The sequence below is a fragment of the Bidens hawaiensis genome, unplaced genomic scaffold, assembly GCF_021521415.1.
Source record: "Bidens hawaiensis isolate Kalapana, Puna unplaced genomic scaffold, B.hawaiensis_p1.1 tig00008759_1, whole genome shotgun sequence".
Lineage (NCBI taxonomy): Eukaryota > Viridiplantae > Streptophyta > Magnoliopsida > Asterales > Asteraceae > Bidens > Bidens hawaiensis.
The window spans coordinates 501,488-518,578 of NW_027491631.1; the positions used below are offsets into that span (position 1 = coordinate 501,488).

The window sequence follows — 17,091 nt, forward strand, 5'->3', positions numbered from 1 at the left end:
TGGGACATAGGTGATGTCATGATCACCTAGTTCCACAGCCCATTTGGCCAATCGGCCTGAGTTCTCTGGTTTTTCAAGCACACTTTTGATGGGTTGGTCAGTGACCACTTGTATAGGGTGTGCTTGAAAGTACATCGAAGCCTTCTGGCCGTTTGAATTAAGGCCAGGGCAAGTTTTTCCAAAGGAGGGTATTTGACCTCTGCCAGTTTTAGTGTTTTACTAAAGAAATAAACGGGTACTTGAACTTTGTTTCGTTCGATGGTTAGAACCGCGCTTAATGCTTCTTCAGCAACTGAGAGATAGACAGAGATCAATTCTCCCGTTTTAGGGGCTGCAATAGCTGGAAGTGAAGCCAAGTGTTGCTTCATCTGGTTGAAGGCTTCTTCCGCTTCTTCTGTCCACCTGAAATCTTTCTTATTAGTGCAACCCTTTAGTGTTTTGAAGAAGGGTAGGGACTTCTCAGCAAGCTTGGAGGTAAAACGCTTCAAGGCTGCAAGCCTTCCATTCAGGCTTTCCACTTCTTTTTTGCTTTGTGGGGATTTGGTCTCGAGAACAGCCCTGACCTTGTTGGGATTAGCTTTTATGCTTTGTTTCCCCACGATGTGTCCCAAAAACTTGCCTTCTTCGAACCCGAATGAGCATTTTCCTGGGTTAAGCTTCATGTTGATCTTTCTCAAGTTTTGGAAGGTTTCTTGTATGTCTTCAAGCATTTGATGCTCGGTTTTGCTCTTGATTACCAGATCATCGACATAAGCTTCCAAGTTTCTGCTAATTTGGCTAGCAAATGCTTTGTCGATCAAACGTTGGTAGGTTGCACCGGCGTTTCGTAGGCCAAAGGGCATCTTTTGGTAACAGAAAATACCCTTGTCCTTGTGGAAAGCGGTTTTTTCTTCATCTTCCACTTTCATGAGAATCTGATGGTAACCCTTGTAAGCGTTGAGAAAACACTTAAAGGGATGGCCGGTTAAAGAGTCAACCTTGAGGTCCATCTCGGGTAAGGGATAGCAATCCTTCGGACATGCTTTGTTCAAGTCTTTGAAGTCGATGCACATCCTCCAAGACTTGTCAGGTTTTCGAACCATGACTGGATTAGCCACCCAAGATTGATACTTGACCTCACGTAGGATCCCGGCTTGTACAAGCTTTTCAACCTCTTGGCATGCCACCAAGCTTCTTTTAGGAGCCAGGCTCCATTTCTTTTGGACAACAGCTTAACATCGGGGGGGGGGGGGGGGCATTTTTAGCTCATGTTCTGCAATGCTTCGAGGGATATCTGTCATGTCTTCCGGGCACCAAGCAAAAACATCATTGTAGTTCATTAACAGCTTTTCAAGGTGTGAAAGTGTTTCTTTGGAGAGGCTTGTGTTTACTCGTACCTTTTGTTTAGGGTACTTGGGGTTTATGATTAAGCCTTGTTCTTCGTCTTTGCTTTTTGAGCTTTCCCCTTCAACCGTGTAAACCTCTTGAGTAGGTTGAAGGGTTGCAATTCCCATGTCGGTGGGAAACTTCACAACACCTTGACTAACCGAGACAGCCATGTTGAACACATATTGCCCTGGCCTTCCTATGATCACATCATAGTTGGAAGGTGTGTTGATAACCACAAAAGTGAATGGCTTGATTTTCTTCATCCTACCTTCACTAAAACTGACATCAAGGGTTAGTTGGCCTAAAGGTTTCAAGGGTACATCGGCGATACCTTTTATAGATGACTCGGAGGGTTGAAGCCTTGAACGTTCTTCCTTGCTCAGCTGGTTGAAGAATCTTTCATACATGGTCTCTGTGGCCGCCCCTGTGTCAATGTAGGCTTTGTTTGTTTGGAGTGTTCCCACGTTCGCTTCCACCGTTAGGGGGTTTGAGAGTAGGTTACCTTGAGGCGGTGGGAAGCAGATGCATTGAAGCTCCCAGCCTCCAAGCGTTGTCGTTTGTGGGGAACACCTTGGTCTATATTCACCATATTCACTTCTTTGCTTTTTCTTTCAGCCATCTTGTCTTTGACCATTTTCACCAAATGAGCCAATTCTCCAGACTTGACAGCTTCCTAATTATTCTCTTGAGTTGAAAGCAATCGTTTGTGTGGTGATCTTTTTCTTCGTGGAACTCACAGAACTGGGTGGAACTTTCGTTTTTCTTGCTCTTGGGCAAGGGTCGAGGAGGTCGAAAGTTGTGCTTCACTTCTTCTGTGGCAAGGATTTCCTGAGGGGTTTTGGTTAAGGCTGTGAAGTTTACAGTCTTCTCCCTGCTTGGAGGGTTCCGGCCTTCAGGCCTTCGTTGATATGAACTCCGGGGATACTTGTCATAAGGATTGTAGTTCCCTCTCTTTCGGTTGGGGCTGTTGCCTCGCCAACTGGGAGTTTTTTTTCACTGCTCTTTGAAATCAACGGCCTCCTCGCCTCGAATACGTGCCTCAGCTCGTTCAAGAGCTTTTTCAAGGGTTTTAGGCAGACACTTGTTAAAGTCCCTTGTTAGGTGCTTGGAGGTGATGGCGTTCATGAAGCCTGCCACCCTAATTTTTTCGTCAGCCCCCGCATATTGTAACCCTTCTTTCTTTTACCTTTCGATGAAGTCTCGAAGGCTCTCATCATCTTTTTGTTTTACCTGAAAAATGACAGTGGCGTCCTTGATGTACCTTCTTTGTTGTGAGAAGTGGGCCAAGAAGCCTTTGCTCAGATCATCGAAGCTTCGAACGCTTTGAGCAGGAAGGTCGTTGAATCATATTCTTGCCGATCCGACTAACGTTTGCATGAACATCAAGCAACATTCAGCATGGGACCATTTTTCAATTCTGGCTGCCCCAGTGAAAACTTGGAGGTGGTCTTCAGGATCTTCAGTCCCATCATACGTTCTTATATGGGGTGGCATCTTGATTTTTGTTTGAAAGTCATAATCGGCGATTTGTTGAGAGAAACATGATAAGTTACCGGTCTTGTAAGGCTTTGCCAGATCTTCATCTAGCCTCACAGCAGGATTATGACTTATTGTTCCTTGGTGAGTACCCAGCGCTTGGTTGATGAGCTGGGTCCAAGGGAAATGTGCCATCATCTGAGGCATGAGGTTAAAGCCTTGAAGGCTTTCAGGTGTTGCTGCTGCTTGGTTTTCTCCCATGGAAGTGCTCATCGCTGCACTTCGAGCCAAGGGCAAGACCGACATGGCCTGCTCCCACGTAGTGGCTGTAGGAGGAGCACTTGAAGCTGGTGACTGCCATATTTGGTCGAGAGTGGTCTCGTGTCTAAGGGGTTGTGAAGTGAAAAAAGGGAAAACCGTTGGGCTTGATCTCCCATAGGTGTAGGGAGATGGGTTAAAGGGTTGACAGGTTACACTTGGACCAGGTTCAAAAAGAGAAGCAACCGGGCGTGAGCTGATTAGAGGGGAAGGTGGAGGTTCGAGCGACAGTGAGGGCTCTGATTCGTCATAATCTAGCCTTATTCTTATCCCTTTTTCTCTTTCTTGGCTCACGTGTTGGTTAAGAAGATGTCTTAGTTGCAAGAAATGTCGTGATACCCCTTCCATTGTCAAGTCAACACGTTCCGGAGTGTTTGTGACTCCTGCATGAGGAGAAGGAACTCCGGATCGTGAAGGGGTTGGAGTTTGAAAAGGTGAAAAATCGAGGAACAAAGGTCCCGTCGAAGTTCCTCCCGGAGTGGAAAAAATCGAGGTTGTCGCCGGAGCTTCTTGGCCGGCACTTGGTGTCGGTGTTCTTGACACGTGATTGACTTCTCCAGGAGATCCACCTTCCGACATAGTGATGGAGCTACACTACTGGTCTTTATGATAAAGTAAGCGGCGTAGCCTCACGGTGGGTGCCAACTTGTTGCTACAACAAAGATAAGACCGATGATAGTGAATGGACCGGTTAGGCTAACAAGCTTCAAGGGTTCATGTTAACCTATCGCAGGTCGTGGTGTCCCTCTACGTTTGCAAAACGTAGAAAGAGGTTCACTAGTTAGTTGTTTGTTGTTATAGATCACCGAAGATCAAGAACCGTGATGTTTGGAATCGGTTTTAGGATGATGTTCTTGGTGAAGCTATGAAGTAATTGAATTAAGAAAGAAATAAGCTAAGAGCATATTTCTCAAGGAAAAAGAGAAGATTAGGGAGATGGTGTTATCTGCCCAAATCTGTTGTTTCTTGTTTGTGACTAAGCATCTCTTATATAGGTGAAGAGATGTAAGCATTTTAGTCCAGTTAACTAAACTAGTTAGCCTCTTGTTTGCATAGAGATTTGACCTTTATGGGCGGAAAGGTTTGGACCGTTGGTCCATAGTTAAAATAATAATACTTTATCTGAGCATGTCCTTTGGTCAGAGGGGACAAGGATGTGAACAGTGATTTGACATCGTATTGTAGCACGTGGGTACTTGTTTACATAAGTTTGTGCGGGAAATGAAGCTTTTAACCTTTTAACCCTTTTAGCGTTAATGTGTTTCAGTCATTTTATTATTTCCTTGGGCTACCCCCGTCATCAATATATATATATATATATATATATATATATATATATATATATTTGTGTGTATATTTAAATTACTGAAATGGGTCTTTACAAGGAGTCAAGCCTTTGCAGTTTGCATGACATGTTTTTTTTATCTTTTAGAAAGCCTGTCATATGAAAGCCAAGTGGTAAATCCAGGGCAATTTTGTCTTTTCCATTTGGACTCTCTCTTGGCATGGTAATTAGTGATTTGTCTCAGTTTTGATAGAGATGTATGCTGATATATATTATAACCACAATGATTGGATTGAAAAGGAAATCATCGGTGAAAATATATTCAACATTTTTGTTATAAATTCATAAAAAGTAAATCTTTTTTTTCCTATTATTTGATTAATGTGCAAAGTTGCATTAAAAGTATTTTCGGGAAAAATATGTTATTGGGCATGTATAATGTAACCCATCCAGGGCATTGAGTTATATATTCTATGTAAGGTCAATAACTAGGTGATGCTTTGGTTTCAAGGAGTTAGAGCATTCTCAGTTGTTTATATAATTATGTGAGTGAGATTTGTAAATTATATGATATGGTCATAAGTAGTTGTAAGTAGAGAAGAGTGAAAATGTTATATGAAAAAGTTAAATTTAAGTTTATACAGTTTACACCGTATAGTATTTTAATATTTTTTTTAAGTGGTTGTGAGTGTAAAGAGATAGGATAAATAATAAAGATATAAAATAGTATTATTTAATTGAAAAGAATAAAAAACAATGCAGTGATTTTTTTGTGTAATTATATGGATAAGGTATAAGTTGGTTGTGACTCAACGGTAGAGCATTCACTTTACAAGTGAGAGGTAGGGGGATCAAACTTCACTACCACCAACTTATATGGGAGATATGAGGGATGACCCTGGCTTGCCAGGGTTCGAGTCCTAATCTCACCCGGTTTTACCGGCTCCTCGCTGTCGTGCCGTTTGGCGGGCGTGGGGTCGGGTTTTATCCGGTGAATCCCTCAACAGGTAGACCGCTAGGGGCTCCTTCCGTCCGGACTAACGGCCGGCTCGAGCTACCTTTAGCCATTAGGGGGCGCGTACGGGGTATCCGTCGTTACGTAGTTAGTCGTTCAAAAAAAATATGAATATGGTAGAGAATAAGTTGGGATTTGGGAATGCTTTTGAGGAATTAAATTTTGTTGCTAAAAAAAAGTTTTAGACAAATTGAGTGAAAAATACGTAGGTATTTATAAGTTTACTATAACATAGTAATCCCTATAAACAAGAAAACCCAAGAACTCGTTTGACTAATGAACTAACTAACGAGCCTAGTACAATTTACATTATTTCACCCTGTTAAAACGATAAGTGGTTTAACATTTAAATTATCTCGATTCTCGAAAATCAATATACTCTTGATGAAGTAGAGAACATAAAAGCATATAAAGATGACCCATAGAAAGTTTCTCTACTAACAAAGTGAAGTGTTAAGTGAAGACCAGTCTTTACAAAATAAGAAGAAATACGTTCACCCTTACCTATTTATAACCTCTGCTACAAAACTTTTTGTATAATATGACAATGTTGTAGTAGGTTGGTAGAAAGATAGACAACACGCACACTGTTATAGTAGAAACATAGCGGCATGGAGTAGAGGACATCAAAGCTCGCCATATTTTGACCACAACATGCATTTGCTTTGACTGAGAGGTGATACTATGAAGTTGACTAACACGTATATGGACATCGGACAACCTCCCAAGAATGTAGCACAAAATGCGATTGAGATCGTTGAAGTGTGTCTGTTGAGGGTGTTATATGGACCTGGGCGCTTAGTAAGTTACTTCACATCATTCGCACATATTGAAAAGGATTTCATAAATTCTTAATGATATAATTGTGACTGTAGAAAAAACACAATTAAATTTATCGTAGACAGTAAATGATTTTAGATATAGATCGTCCTTTATAAAATGGTATTAAATTATGAAAATTATATTTTGATTCCAGTAAAGGACGATCCGGGTTGTCAAACTGCCCAAACACAACTTGAGAACTTCTATTTTGGACTTTTGGTTGTAAATGGATCCAGGAAGAACTGAACTGATGGTGATATTGGGCCTCTCAAACTTAAATTTTTGTTATTGTATTTCCCTAGAGATGCACAAATTGGGTTTTCTAATACCCGGGTCGGGTTCGGTCTGAGTATTGTCTCTAAAATCGATATCTTATGCATCAGGTTCGGGTCAGGTATAAAATTGGGCATTTGAATACCATATTTCCGGGTTTTGAAAAAAACCTCTATTTTTGGATTATTATTTTTTTTTGGTATTTTTCAGGTGAAGATTGGGTTTTTTTAAGGGAATGCACTTTTGGGGTATTTTTTAGGTAATTTAGGGTATAGCTTGGGTTTTTAAAAACCCGATTTCGGGTATTGGAAAAACCCGGTTCCGGGTATGGAACCAGTTCCAGTTTTCGGATATTACCCGGTACAAATCGGGTCCGGTTCTGGGTACGAGTTTTGATACCAAAATGCAACCCTATCCATACTCTACGGGCAGGGTCGGGTACGGATTCGGGTAGTAAAAACCCAGGTATAATAAAACCCGGTTCGAGTTTTTTGTGCACCTCTATATTTTCTTTGTAAGCGGGTTGACGTGTTGAATGATCTTCGGCTAGCAGGTTGAACAGGTGAATCAACCCGTACGAACACACATATGAGAGCGTCAAAAACATCAACTATAACCCACTCATGCTTAAATCGCCTCATACTTCACATCAACCCATTAAATCTTGTGCTTTGGTAACAATTTAGACAACCAATAACTTCAGCTCAAATAAACATTTTTATATCTATGTATTCTTATTTGCAAGTGTGAATATTGTCATTTTAAAGATTTATAATTTCTAAAATAGCTTTACAATAATTCAAAATACTAGAATTGAAACAAAATAAACTAACTTGTCTAATGAGAGCAAAAATGGCTAGAATTGTTTTCAATCATCAAATTAGGGACCTTAAAATTCCAAAATCGCCCTTTCGAAGAAACCCGATTTTCTTCGCATAAAAACTCCCAAGAAAACCACTTCTCGATCATTCGATCAGTATCATGAACCACCACATTAGTCCCATTTCCAGCTCGAGCCAGCACACTAGCCATAAAAATAGACCCCATTCTACCCGGTGACCCGGGCCCATCCCCACAAGGCCCATCCACAACAATCACATCCCATTTAGTCTCCATCACTTCCTTTGGCAGCCCGGTTAACCCAAGTTTACATTCGGACATAATATTACTCATCCCCGAATTCATATCACAATTCGCGCTTGATCGTGCGTGCTTCAACAACTTGTACGCGTCCTTGGCATAAGTTTTGTACTCGACTTTATAAACCCAAGTAGCATTAAACATTTTAAACTCCCCTTTCATACTCTTCACCTTTTCTATATTGTTTTCTAGAAAAACATTCGTACCGCCTTTATTAATGTTATGTAACTTAATGTAGTCGTGTTCAAACCCGAAAACAAGAATGTTACATGGAGATTTTTGACGAATGATATCTAACAAAAAGCGAATCTCCTTCTCCGGGAATCCTTGTTGTTTGATACTAGTTAATGCAAAAACCGGATGGACCGATGAGGGTGAAAGTGATGAAGAAGAAACAATGGTGAGCTTGAGTACCCTAAGGAGAGATATGATGACAAGAATGAAAACAAGAGGGAGGATTATTTTGGTTTTGGTGAATCCCATGGTTGTTGAGGTGTACAAGACATGTTTGGTTTTTAAGGCATGTTTTGTTGTTTGGAAGTTATTGTTTTTAATTAAGAGGTAAGTGATGGTGTTTGTTAATGTGTTGGAATTGAGTGAGGATGAAGGAATTAATAATGGTTATTGCTTAGGTTGGAAGCATGTCAACTGTTTGGTATGATGGATTTGTCTCACCCATGTGTTAGTTTTGAGTCTTTTGACCCAACTCACATTTGACTTTGGTTATGTTTTAATAAAGTGGAACTTAATAATATGATTATTAATGTAATAACAACCTGTCATCTTTAACCAAACTGTAATGACACTAAGGCTATGTGTAATCCCCCCCCCCCCCCCCCAATCGATAAGAGGGAGGACAAGGGGGCAATGTGTTTTTGTCGCCGGCTTGGTTTGAGGATTAATATTATTATATTATGTGTTTGTGTGTGATATATATACATATACATATATAGGGGCTACAAAAACATTACACCCCTAAAACAAAAATCCCCCCGTTTGCTGACTGAGCGTCAAATGTCACAAATCACCCCATTATATAGCCCCTCCAGTACACATAGCCTAACCAGGTGGGTCAATATGTCGAGTCAAGTCAATTAGCAGGTAACTAGAAAGTAGAAACTAATATCTCGCCCGAGCTCAAATGACCAATGTTCAAGCTGAAACTCGATGGCCGATTAATATTTTTAAGCATTTTATTCTTGTCCAAAGTTTGAGCTCAAGCTTTAATAAACTAATTTTTAGCTAATAAGCTACTAAAAATAAGCATTTCCCAATTGGGCTCTTTATTCGTTGGGTTTATATTATATTTATCCTTGAATCCTTGTTGGTTGATGTAGAAACGGGGTGTGAATTTTTTACACGATTAGTATATAACATAAAATTCATGGGGTTGAGTTCAGTTTGAACGAACATAATTGTTTTATAAACGTTTGTACTTTTAGTTGTAAATCGATAATATATTAAAATGTAAAAAAGAAGGTACTAATATAAAGATCAGGTTAAACTTGTCATGTTCATGTCAGCAACGCGAGGTTAATGGTATTTTGAAGTCCTGATCTCAACTAAATAGTTACAAAATATAAAACCAACATAGTAATAGTCTGGAAAGAAAAATATTATGTTAAATTAGACCTTAACATAGATGCAACAGAAAACAAATGACACGAATATTAATCCGCATTTTAAGTTATTTGTAGTAATGGAAGACCGAATATATAATATGTTTAAGCATATCACAGTTCATGTTATTCTAACCTCCAGTACTTGTCGCTTGTATTCCTATGCATCTTTTAACCTCCATGCAGCCTGCAATAGATATAACACATTGGTCAACACCAATATTGGTCAAACTTCAGCAAACAGAAAGCAAATAAAAGCCCATTTAGCATTTTACATCAAACGAACGCGAATACAACATCTCGTTTACCATCACACTGGTGCTTAAGGGGCTGTTATACACAATGGACCTTAACTTATATCTCCTAACACACCTAAACTGCATAATCATATTGCTAGAAGCCTAGAACATATTATTAATTATTTCCTGCTTTTCATGGAAATAATGTGAGCTGAAATCATGTAATTTTTCAAGAACCATTTCGTTTAAACCTCTACAACGGTGTAAATCCATGATTAATTACTAATTAGGAAATTGCAAGAAATGAAAGGATTGTTGGTTATTTTAGTGTTATTGGATTAACTTGTCGAGCGAGGAAATAACGTTAGAGATTAAACGAGTTAGGTGATGCGGGAGTGCGGACTCGATTTTATCCTAAAGGTTATTTGGGCTTTACTATAACAATGGGTTTGTTATTAATTCACTTGGGCTTAAGTGGTATGTGAAGTGGGCTCAATTAATATTTGGGCTCATCTGATAATTGATCAAATAAATTGATCGATATTTTCATGATGGAAAATCATCTCAATCGAATATACAGAACAGAAAGACGGTTACTGGGTTCTCTCTGGTTCTTCATCACATTCACAGAAATCAAAATCCAATTCCAACTACAGAAAATCTCTGTCTTATCCGATAAATCATTGCGTGTAACCCGCAAATAGATTTATCTGAAAGTGATTCACGATTCAGAGATTAATCCAGGCAGTTGTTCAAGAAACCAAGATTGAAATCAAGATTACAGGTTTGCATCATTGATCAAATTCATCCTCCAGGTACGCAATATATACAACAAAGATAAACCTATTTGCGGGTTACATTTGGTTATTGATTCTCAATTTCAAGAAACTTTAATTTAGATGCCAAATTTATTGGGAACCCTAATTCGATCTTATGACAACCAAATAGATTGTGGTGTATGGTTGTAGTAATCAAAATTAAAAGAAACATACATGAAAGTATGTAAACCGTAAATCAATTTATATTGGTTTGGGCATTATAGTGTCTTATATGAATTCCATATGACAAAGTTGGTTAATATGGGATATGAAAACGAATAATTTTTTTTTTTTTAAAAGATGCTGGTTATAAATGATTAGAAAATTAAGATATCCAGAATTATATGTTTCTTAAAATGGAATCAATCATGGTTACGATTCAGTGGTGGTTTTCTTTTTGTTCATTTAGAACAATTTCATATTAGAAATCAACTTAATAAGAAAATGTGAACGAAATTAAACAAGTGAATGGAAAATAAGAAAAAGAACTTTGTTTGATTAGTGATTTTTCAGTAATTCCATTTAGATTTCACTGATGATTTACGATGTAACAATGACACCATAGCAAAAGCCATTCCGAATTTTGTGTATTGGTTCCATGAAAAGAGTATAAGTTCACACTTAGTCTCCGAGGAAAATTCATACTAAGTTTTGATCCACGTGTTTTTTGTGAATCAGTCATCACAAATATATTTGATGAACGCACTAATTGATGCCTCCTGAATAATCACAAAGGATGTGTTTTGCATTTGGAAGATATAGCATCAAATATGTTATATTTGGTTCTATTATATATATATATAAACAATAAATAAAAATAAAATAAATTAGTGCAGGTGGGTTGGGCATACAACATATGCCCATGTGTTCTTAGCCTAGTATCTATTTAGTTGTCTTTTCTATTGTACGACCTGAGTGTAATCTTTTAAATACTTGGGTGTTCCTGGTTGTGATGGGATTTTTTTAAACGGCTTATATGTAGCCACAACAAGCAAACTCAAATGTTTCGATTAACTGAAAGTTATTTTTTTAGTTGGTCGGTCGATGGACCCAAATGCTCAAAAAGGTACGTTTACTAATTCTATTGGTTTGACAAAACCTATGAGTTTTGTAGTTGATTCAGTGATTCATTGGGGACATGTTAATCTTTTGCAAAACACAAAATTTGGATTTGATTAAAGAAACAATATTTATATTATAGTTTGATTGAAATATAAATATTGATAAAACATTTTCCCCAACGGTACACATATGGAGTTAATGGGCACGGCCCGGGTAATAATTAACTCATTAAAAGTATACAAGTCAGGAAAGCCCGTTGGGTGTGAAATAAATGAAACTCGATCTTCGGGTTTGTTATTGGACTCGAAAAGTCTAATGGTTATAAAATAATTCGGTGAAGAATTATTCATGGTTTATTTCTTCTTCCTAATATGTACAGGATGACATAATTGCATGGTGGGTAGATTCAGGTGATAAGAGTCCTATATGGAAGGATCTAAAATGGTTTGAAGAATTTGAACCGGTTAAAGACTTGTATTCACTTGTGGAAGACATTTGTTTTGGATTATGTATTTATGTTTTAGGGATTAAAAACACCTCTAGTCTAGGTTGTTTTAAAATAAATTCTGGTTTTAAACTGGCTATTGAATCTATTAAATTTATTTCATCTCAACACGGAACCTTTGTTGGATTTGGATATTTGTGCAATGGAGTATTTAAACTAAATATTAATGTCTCATTTGCTATTGAATTTGTTTGTATGTCATAATCATTTCATAGCAGTGTAGACTATGTGTATATATGTTGACATGCCAGGTTAGGGCATGTGAATTATTTTAGAATGAAAAGGAAAATACATTCTTAAAAGAAATTGTCAATTTTTTGATATCTTACTCGGGTTTGAGTGATTAATAAGAAAAAATATTATATTCAAATTTTGATATATGGATCTGGGGGAGGTTGATGTTATCCTAGGTACACTAATAAAAGTGAGTAACAATGATAAAAATATGACACGGTTTCAATATATTGAGAAAGTATTGAAGAAATTCAATCCGTTTGATTGTTCTTCGGTTAGCACTCCTATATATAGATCCTAATATCAAGTTTTGTCTAATCAAGGTGATTCTATTTCATAATTAGAGTATTCAAAGTTAATTGGATATTTGATGTATGCTATGATTAGCACAAAGACTTACATAGTGTATGTCACGGGCAATTTGAGCAGATATACTAGTAATCCTAGTGCTCAACAGGCAAGTAGTAAACAAACTGCTTAACTATGGATGTGTATTCTCTTTTAGAGAATGTTTCATTTCTTAGGTAATTAAGGAATTAATTTGCATCACTTAGCAATGGAAATCGAGTTTCTTGCATTTGCAACAATTGATAAAAGTGGTTGAATGTGTAAGAAACTGTGATTACAAAATTCCATTGTGGTCGAACCGATATCACCAAAAGTCTATCAGGTGTGATAGTGATGACTATGTCAAATGTATAATGGAAAGTCTAGACGGTTATATGTTATACAATACAATGTGTGATATCAGTTGGTGTGTAATATATGAGTATAAGTTGGCTGATGATCTAACTAAAAGGTTAGGAAGAGATCTCGTGAACATATCAGTCATGGGGATGGGTTTAAAGTCCATACATTAATATCATATGTCAAGACACCCAATTCCCATCTAATACAACGTTAGATGCTGAATTCAATGCGGAAAGCTTGTCATATAGATATTGGAACACAATATCATAAACATCCCAAGGTCTGTGTTCGGACCGCGAGATAAAGTAGGTTGAAGTATAGCTTCTTAATAGTTCAGTGATAAATTGCAGTGCGGGTGCGAGAATAATGAACTACCTATAAGAATATGCAGTTTAGCCGCTTTAAGAAGCTTTGGACTTGAGCTTTGATATATTCTTTGAAGGATTAGGACACAGGCTAGTAAAATATTGTGTCAAGTGGAATTTGGATTTATAAACGTATGTGTATTTTGCCTTGAAGTATTCAAATGGATAGCAAGGGTTCAATCCATAGGACACCTCGATATTCGAATATTTTGATCGTGTAATTTACTAAGATGAAAATTCAATCCGTATGACATTTTCATTTATGCATACGTTTGCGTTTCTGTGACGATGGTTAAGCTATCATAGATATCACTAAATAGGGGAGGATTGTTGGTTATTTTAGTGTTATTGGATTAACTTGTCGAGCGAGGAAATAATTTTAGAGATTAAACGAGTTAGGTGATGCGGGAGTGCGGACTCGATTTTATCCTAAAGGTTATTTGGGCTTTACTATAACAATGGGTTTGTTATTAATTCACTTGGGCTTAAGTGGTATGTGAAGTGGGCTCAATTAATATTTGGGCTCATCTGATAATTGATCAAATAAATTGATCGATATTTTCCTGATGGAAAATCATCTCAATCGAATATACAGAACAGAAAGACGGTTATTGGGTTCTCTCTGGTTCTTCATCACATTCACAGAAATCAAAATCCAATTCCAACTACAGAAAATCTCTGTCTTATCCGATAAATCATTGCGTGTAACCCGCAAATAGATTTATCTGAAAGTGATTCACGATTCAGAGATTAATTCAGGCAGTTGTTCAAGAAACCAAGATTGAAATCAAGATTACAGGTTTGCATCATTGATCAAATTCATCATCCAGGTACGCAATATATACAACAAGGATGTTGGATGTAAGCGAACTAAACCGAATAGGACCATTTTCAATTCATGTTCATCTGTTAACAGTTCAGTCAGGCTACCAAGTTTGTGTTGTGTTTTTTAAGCATTCGTATGCATATGTTAATTTTTTATATATAAATTAATCACTATAGATGTAATAATCAAATTAAAATAATAATAATAATAATTGACAAAAAAAAGATGGAAAGAAACCAAACGGAAAACAAAACTTTAGGTACATATAATAATAAATATATATGATAAGAATCTTATTATATATTTACATAAAGAGAAGTCAGTAATTCGCAAAAAATACACAGTCAACAAGATAAGGTCGAATGTAAAATTTTGGATAAGATTAAATAAAATAGGTTCATACAATGAAGGTAACATCGTTCATTCATATCTTTAACTTCGTTACGAGAAAATTGATTATAAATAGAAGTCGTCAAGAAATAGTTAATAGTCACTCCTGACGACTAATTCCGACAACGGTTTGTCGTTCCCGGTAAATTAACAACACAACAGTACCACCGTTCAACATCTTCACTCTATAACCCACCTCCACCGCATCTGAACCAACGTTATCCGCCAAGCTTTCTTTTTATCACCACCGGTTGTTAAACTTGAACGTAAGATGACCTCCCACCACCTTTGAACCACCGTGCAACATCACAACGGAACCGACGTTAACCGCAACTTTCTTTTATCACAATCTGTTGTTAATCTTAAACAAACCACTCGTAGAACTCAAAACAAATTTCCGGCCAACAAACTCGTTTTTCCGGCGAAATATCACGAAAGGAGTTTCTTTTTTGGCAAAATTTTCTTAGCATCTATCAAGTTTGCTTAACTTCATAAAGGTCGTGACGAACGCTCGTAAACAAGTGAATAACCATTGGAATATATCATAACCGATAGGTACGGATCCTTACCCCCCACCTCTTATTGTTTCATACTCTATTATTATTAACCTATTTTTCATGTGCTTTGGAAACTCTTTAAATCATTGATTCGGTTGAATTACCGTTGAATTCCTATCCTGACTATAACATTGAATTTAGCTTAACGCCATGCGATATATTATGTTTAGTTATACTCATTATCGCATGTTCCAATATATGTTTATTACCGCATGTTCCGATATATGTTACGAAAAAATATTTTCTATGAGTTATATGAATAAGATTATTTGTATTCCGATACCCTGAGTGTCGCTTCTCGTGGAGTGTCCCACGAGCATGTTGTTGCGGCTGCGCCGGTGAGATCAGTTCACGGCGTCTCTTAAGTACAAGTGTGGTACATATAGCTATTAGGAGGCGTATGGATCGATCCTAGGATTAATATTAAGGAGATGGATAGCGGGTATGCCAACTCGCCATCTCGTGTGATAAATATGCAGGAGTAGCTACCTGTATATTGTCACGTTTTATGTTCGCTCATGGGTACATCCGTATGATACGTTTTAATTTATTTAATAAGTTTACTTTGCATCGTATCATCAACTGTAAGTTCAATCTAAATTATGTTTCATTAAATTGATGATTGTTTGAACCTATTATTCCGTACTGAGCATTCGGCTCATTCCGAAATTTATATTTTTATACAGGTTCACAAGTTACTTTGGGCGGGATTAAGAGCGAAGAATAAAACATCAGGATTCTAATAAAATATCTTTTCAAGCATACTAATGTGTAAATTAACCTTAAGTTTGCCTTGTCTAATACCTTTGACAGGTAAATAAATAAAATTATGTCTTTTGTTCAGAAACATGTTTATTGTGACACGTCAGCCCTTCTGGGCCGGGGTGTTACAATAGACAAGATCAGAAAAGTCATTAAAAAGTATTAAAAACCTTTAGTGAACAAACATAAACAAGCAAACATTAAAGAACTTAAACATATGTGAACGAACGTAAACGAACAAATTAACAAACACGAACAAAGGCCATGTTGTTCAATTGTGTTCATGAACGTAAAATATATCTACACCATAAATCTAAGGTTAACGGTTATGATGACACGGTATTTCTACTCATGCCAGACATTTCTACTTATGCCAGGAGTTGACTTAGCATTTCTACTTATGCATATTTAACTTAACTCATCACATTACCACATTTGTTAAATAAAATGTCATTATTGAAAAGTTGTACGCATTATCTAACGTTCACGAATACAAATGAACAACATGGCCTCTATTCGTGTTACTTCATTCAGTTAATCAAACGAAATTCCTTGTCCTGACGAACAGTTCACGAACAGCTCGCTGGACGTTTGGTTTAATAATAATAATAATAATAGAAATTAGACCTTAAGTAGCGCCAACAATGATATTATTAATAGGAATGAAGATCAATTTAACGAAGAACCCTACGAATCCCATCACAACGAATCCGATCGCGGTAGGAGTCGCAACTTTCGTAAACTCTGCATGAAATTGTACAAAATTTGAACGTAACATCAGCCGGTACGTTCAAACATGCATGCATCATATTAATAATAATAACAATAATAATGGTATAGGTACCTTTGCGATCCGGTTTGTGGCAACGTTTAGTGAGACGAGCGCTGTCCTTAGCGAAGTCTCTGAGTGGATCGATCACTGAATCTATGGCGTCCATTGATTTGATTAAGAACAAGAAAACTGTTAATTATGAAATTGTGTACAAATGATGGTGTAAGTTTTATATTATTGGTGATGGTTAAAAATTATAATACACCCCCTTTTACTTTTATAAGTGACAATAAATTAACTCGAATACGTTATGTTAGGCCATGTGCATTGGTGACCTTGTTTTGGGTTGGTCGAGCATTGATTGATAATAAAAATAATAAAAAAACGGAGAAAGTGTATTTTTTTTGACAAACAATCTTATGACATGGTTGGTGTACACACCTAAGAGCATCCACATCGGGCCTCAATTTTTGAGGTTTGGATGATGTGGCATTCACCAGACAAAACTCATTCCACGACCCGGTTTGTTGTTTCCGATGGTCATGGAATCTTATA

At 37.1% G+C, this 17,091-nt stretch overlaps 2 protein-coding genes across 2 annotated transcripts; both read right to left on the reverse strand.

Moving 5' to 3' along the window:
* Positions 1-7,260: 7,260 nt before the first annotated feature.
* Positions 7,261-8,408, reverse strand: LOC143529839 (arabinogalactan O-methyltransferase 2-like). Its single transcript, XM_077025544.1, has one exon. It carries the CDS (start codon positions 8,178-8,180, stop codon positions 7,395-7,397), a length of 786 nt encoding a protein of 261 aa, XP_076881659.1. The 5' UTR covers positions 8,181-8,408; the 3' UTR covers positions 7,261-7,394.
* A 998-nt stretch (positions 8,409-9,406) lies between these two features.
* LOC143529840 (protein transport protein Sec61 subunit gamma-1-like) lies at positions 9,407-16,702 on the reverse strand. Its single transcript, XM_077025545.1, has 3 exons — positions 16,609-16,702; positions 16,392-16,508; positions 9,407-9,503 (listed from the first exon to the last, which is right to left on the reverse strand). The coding sequence occupies exons 1-2, from the start codon at positions 16,700-16,702 to the stop codon at positions 16,393-16,395; spliced, it is 210 nt and encodes a 69-aa protein (XP_076881660.1). The 3' UTR covers positions 9,407-9,503; position 16,392.
* Positions 16,703-17,091: the final 389 nt, after the last annotated feature.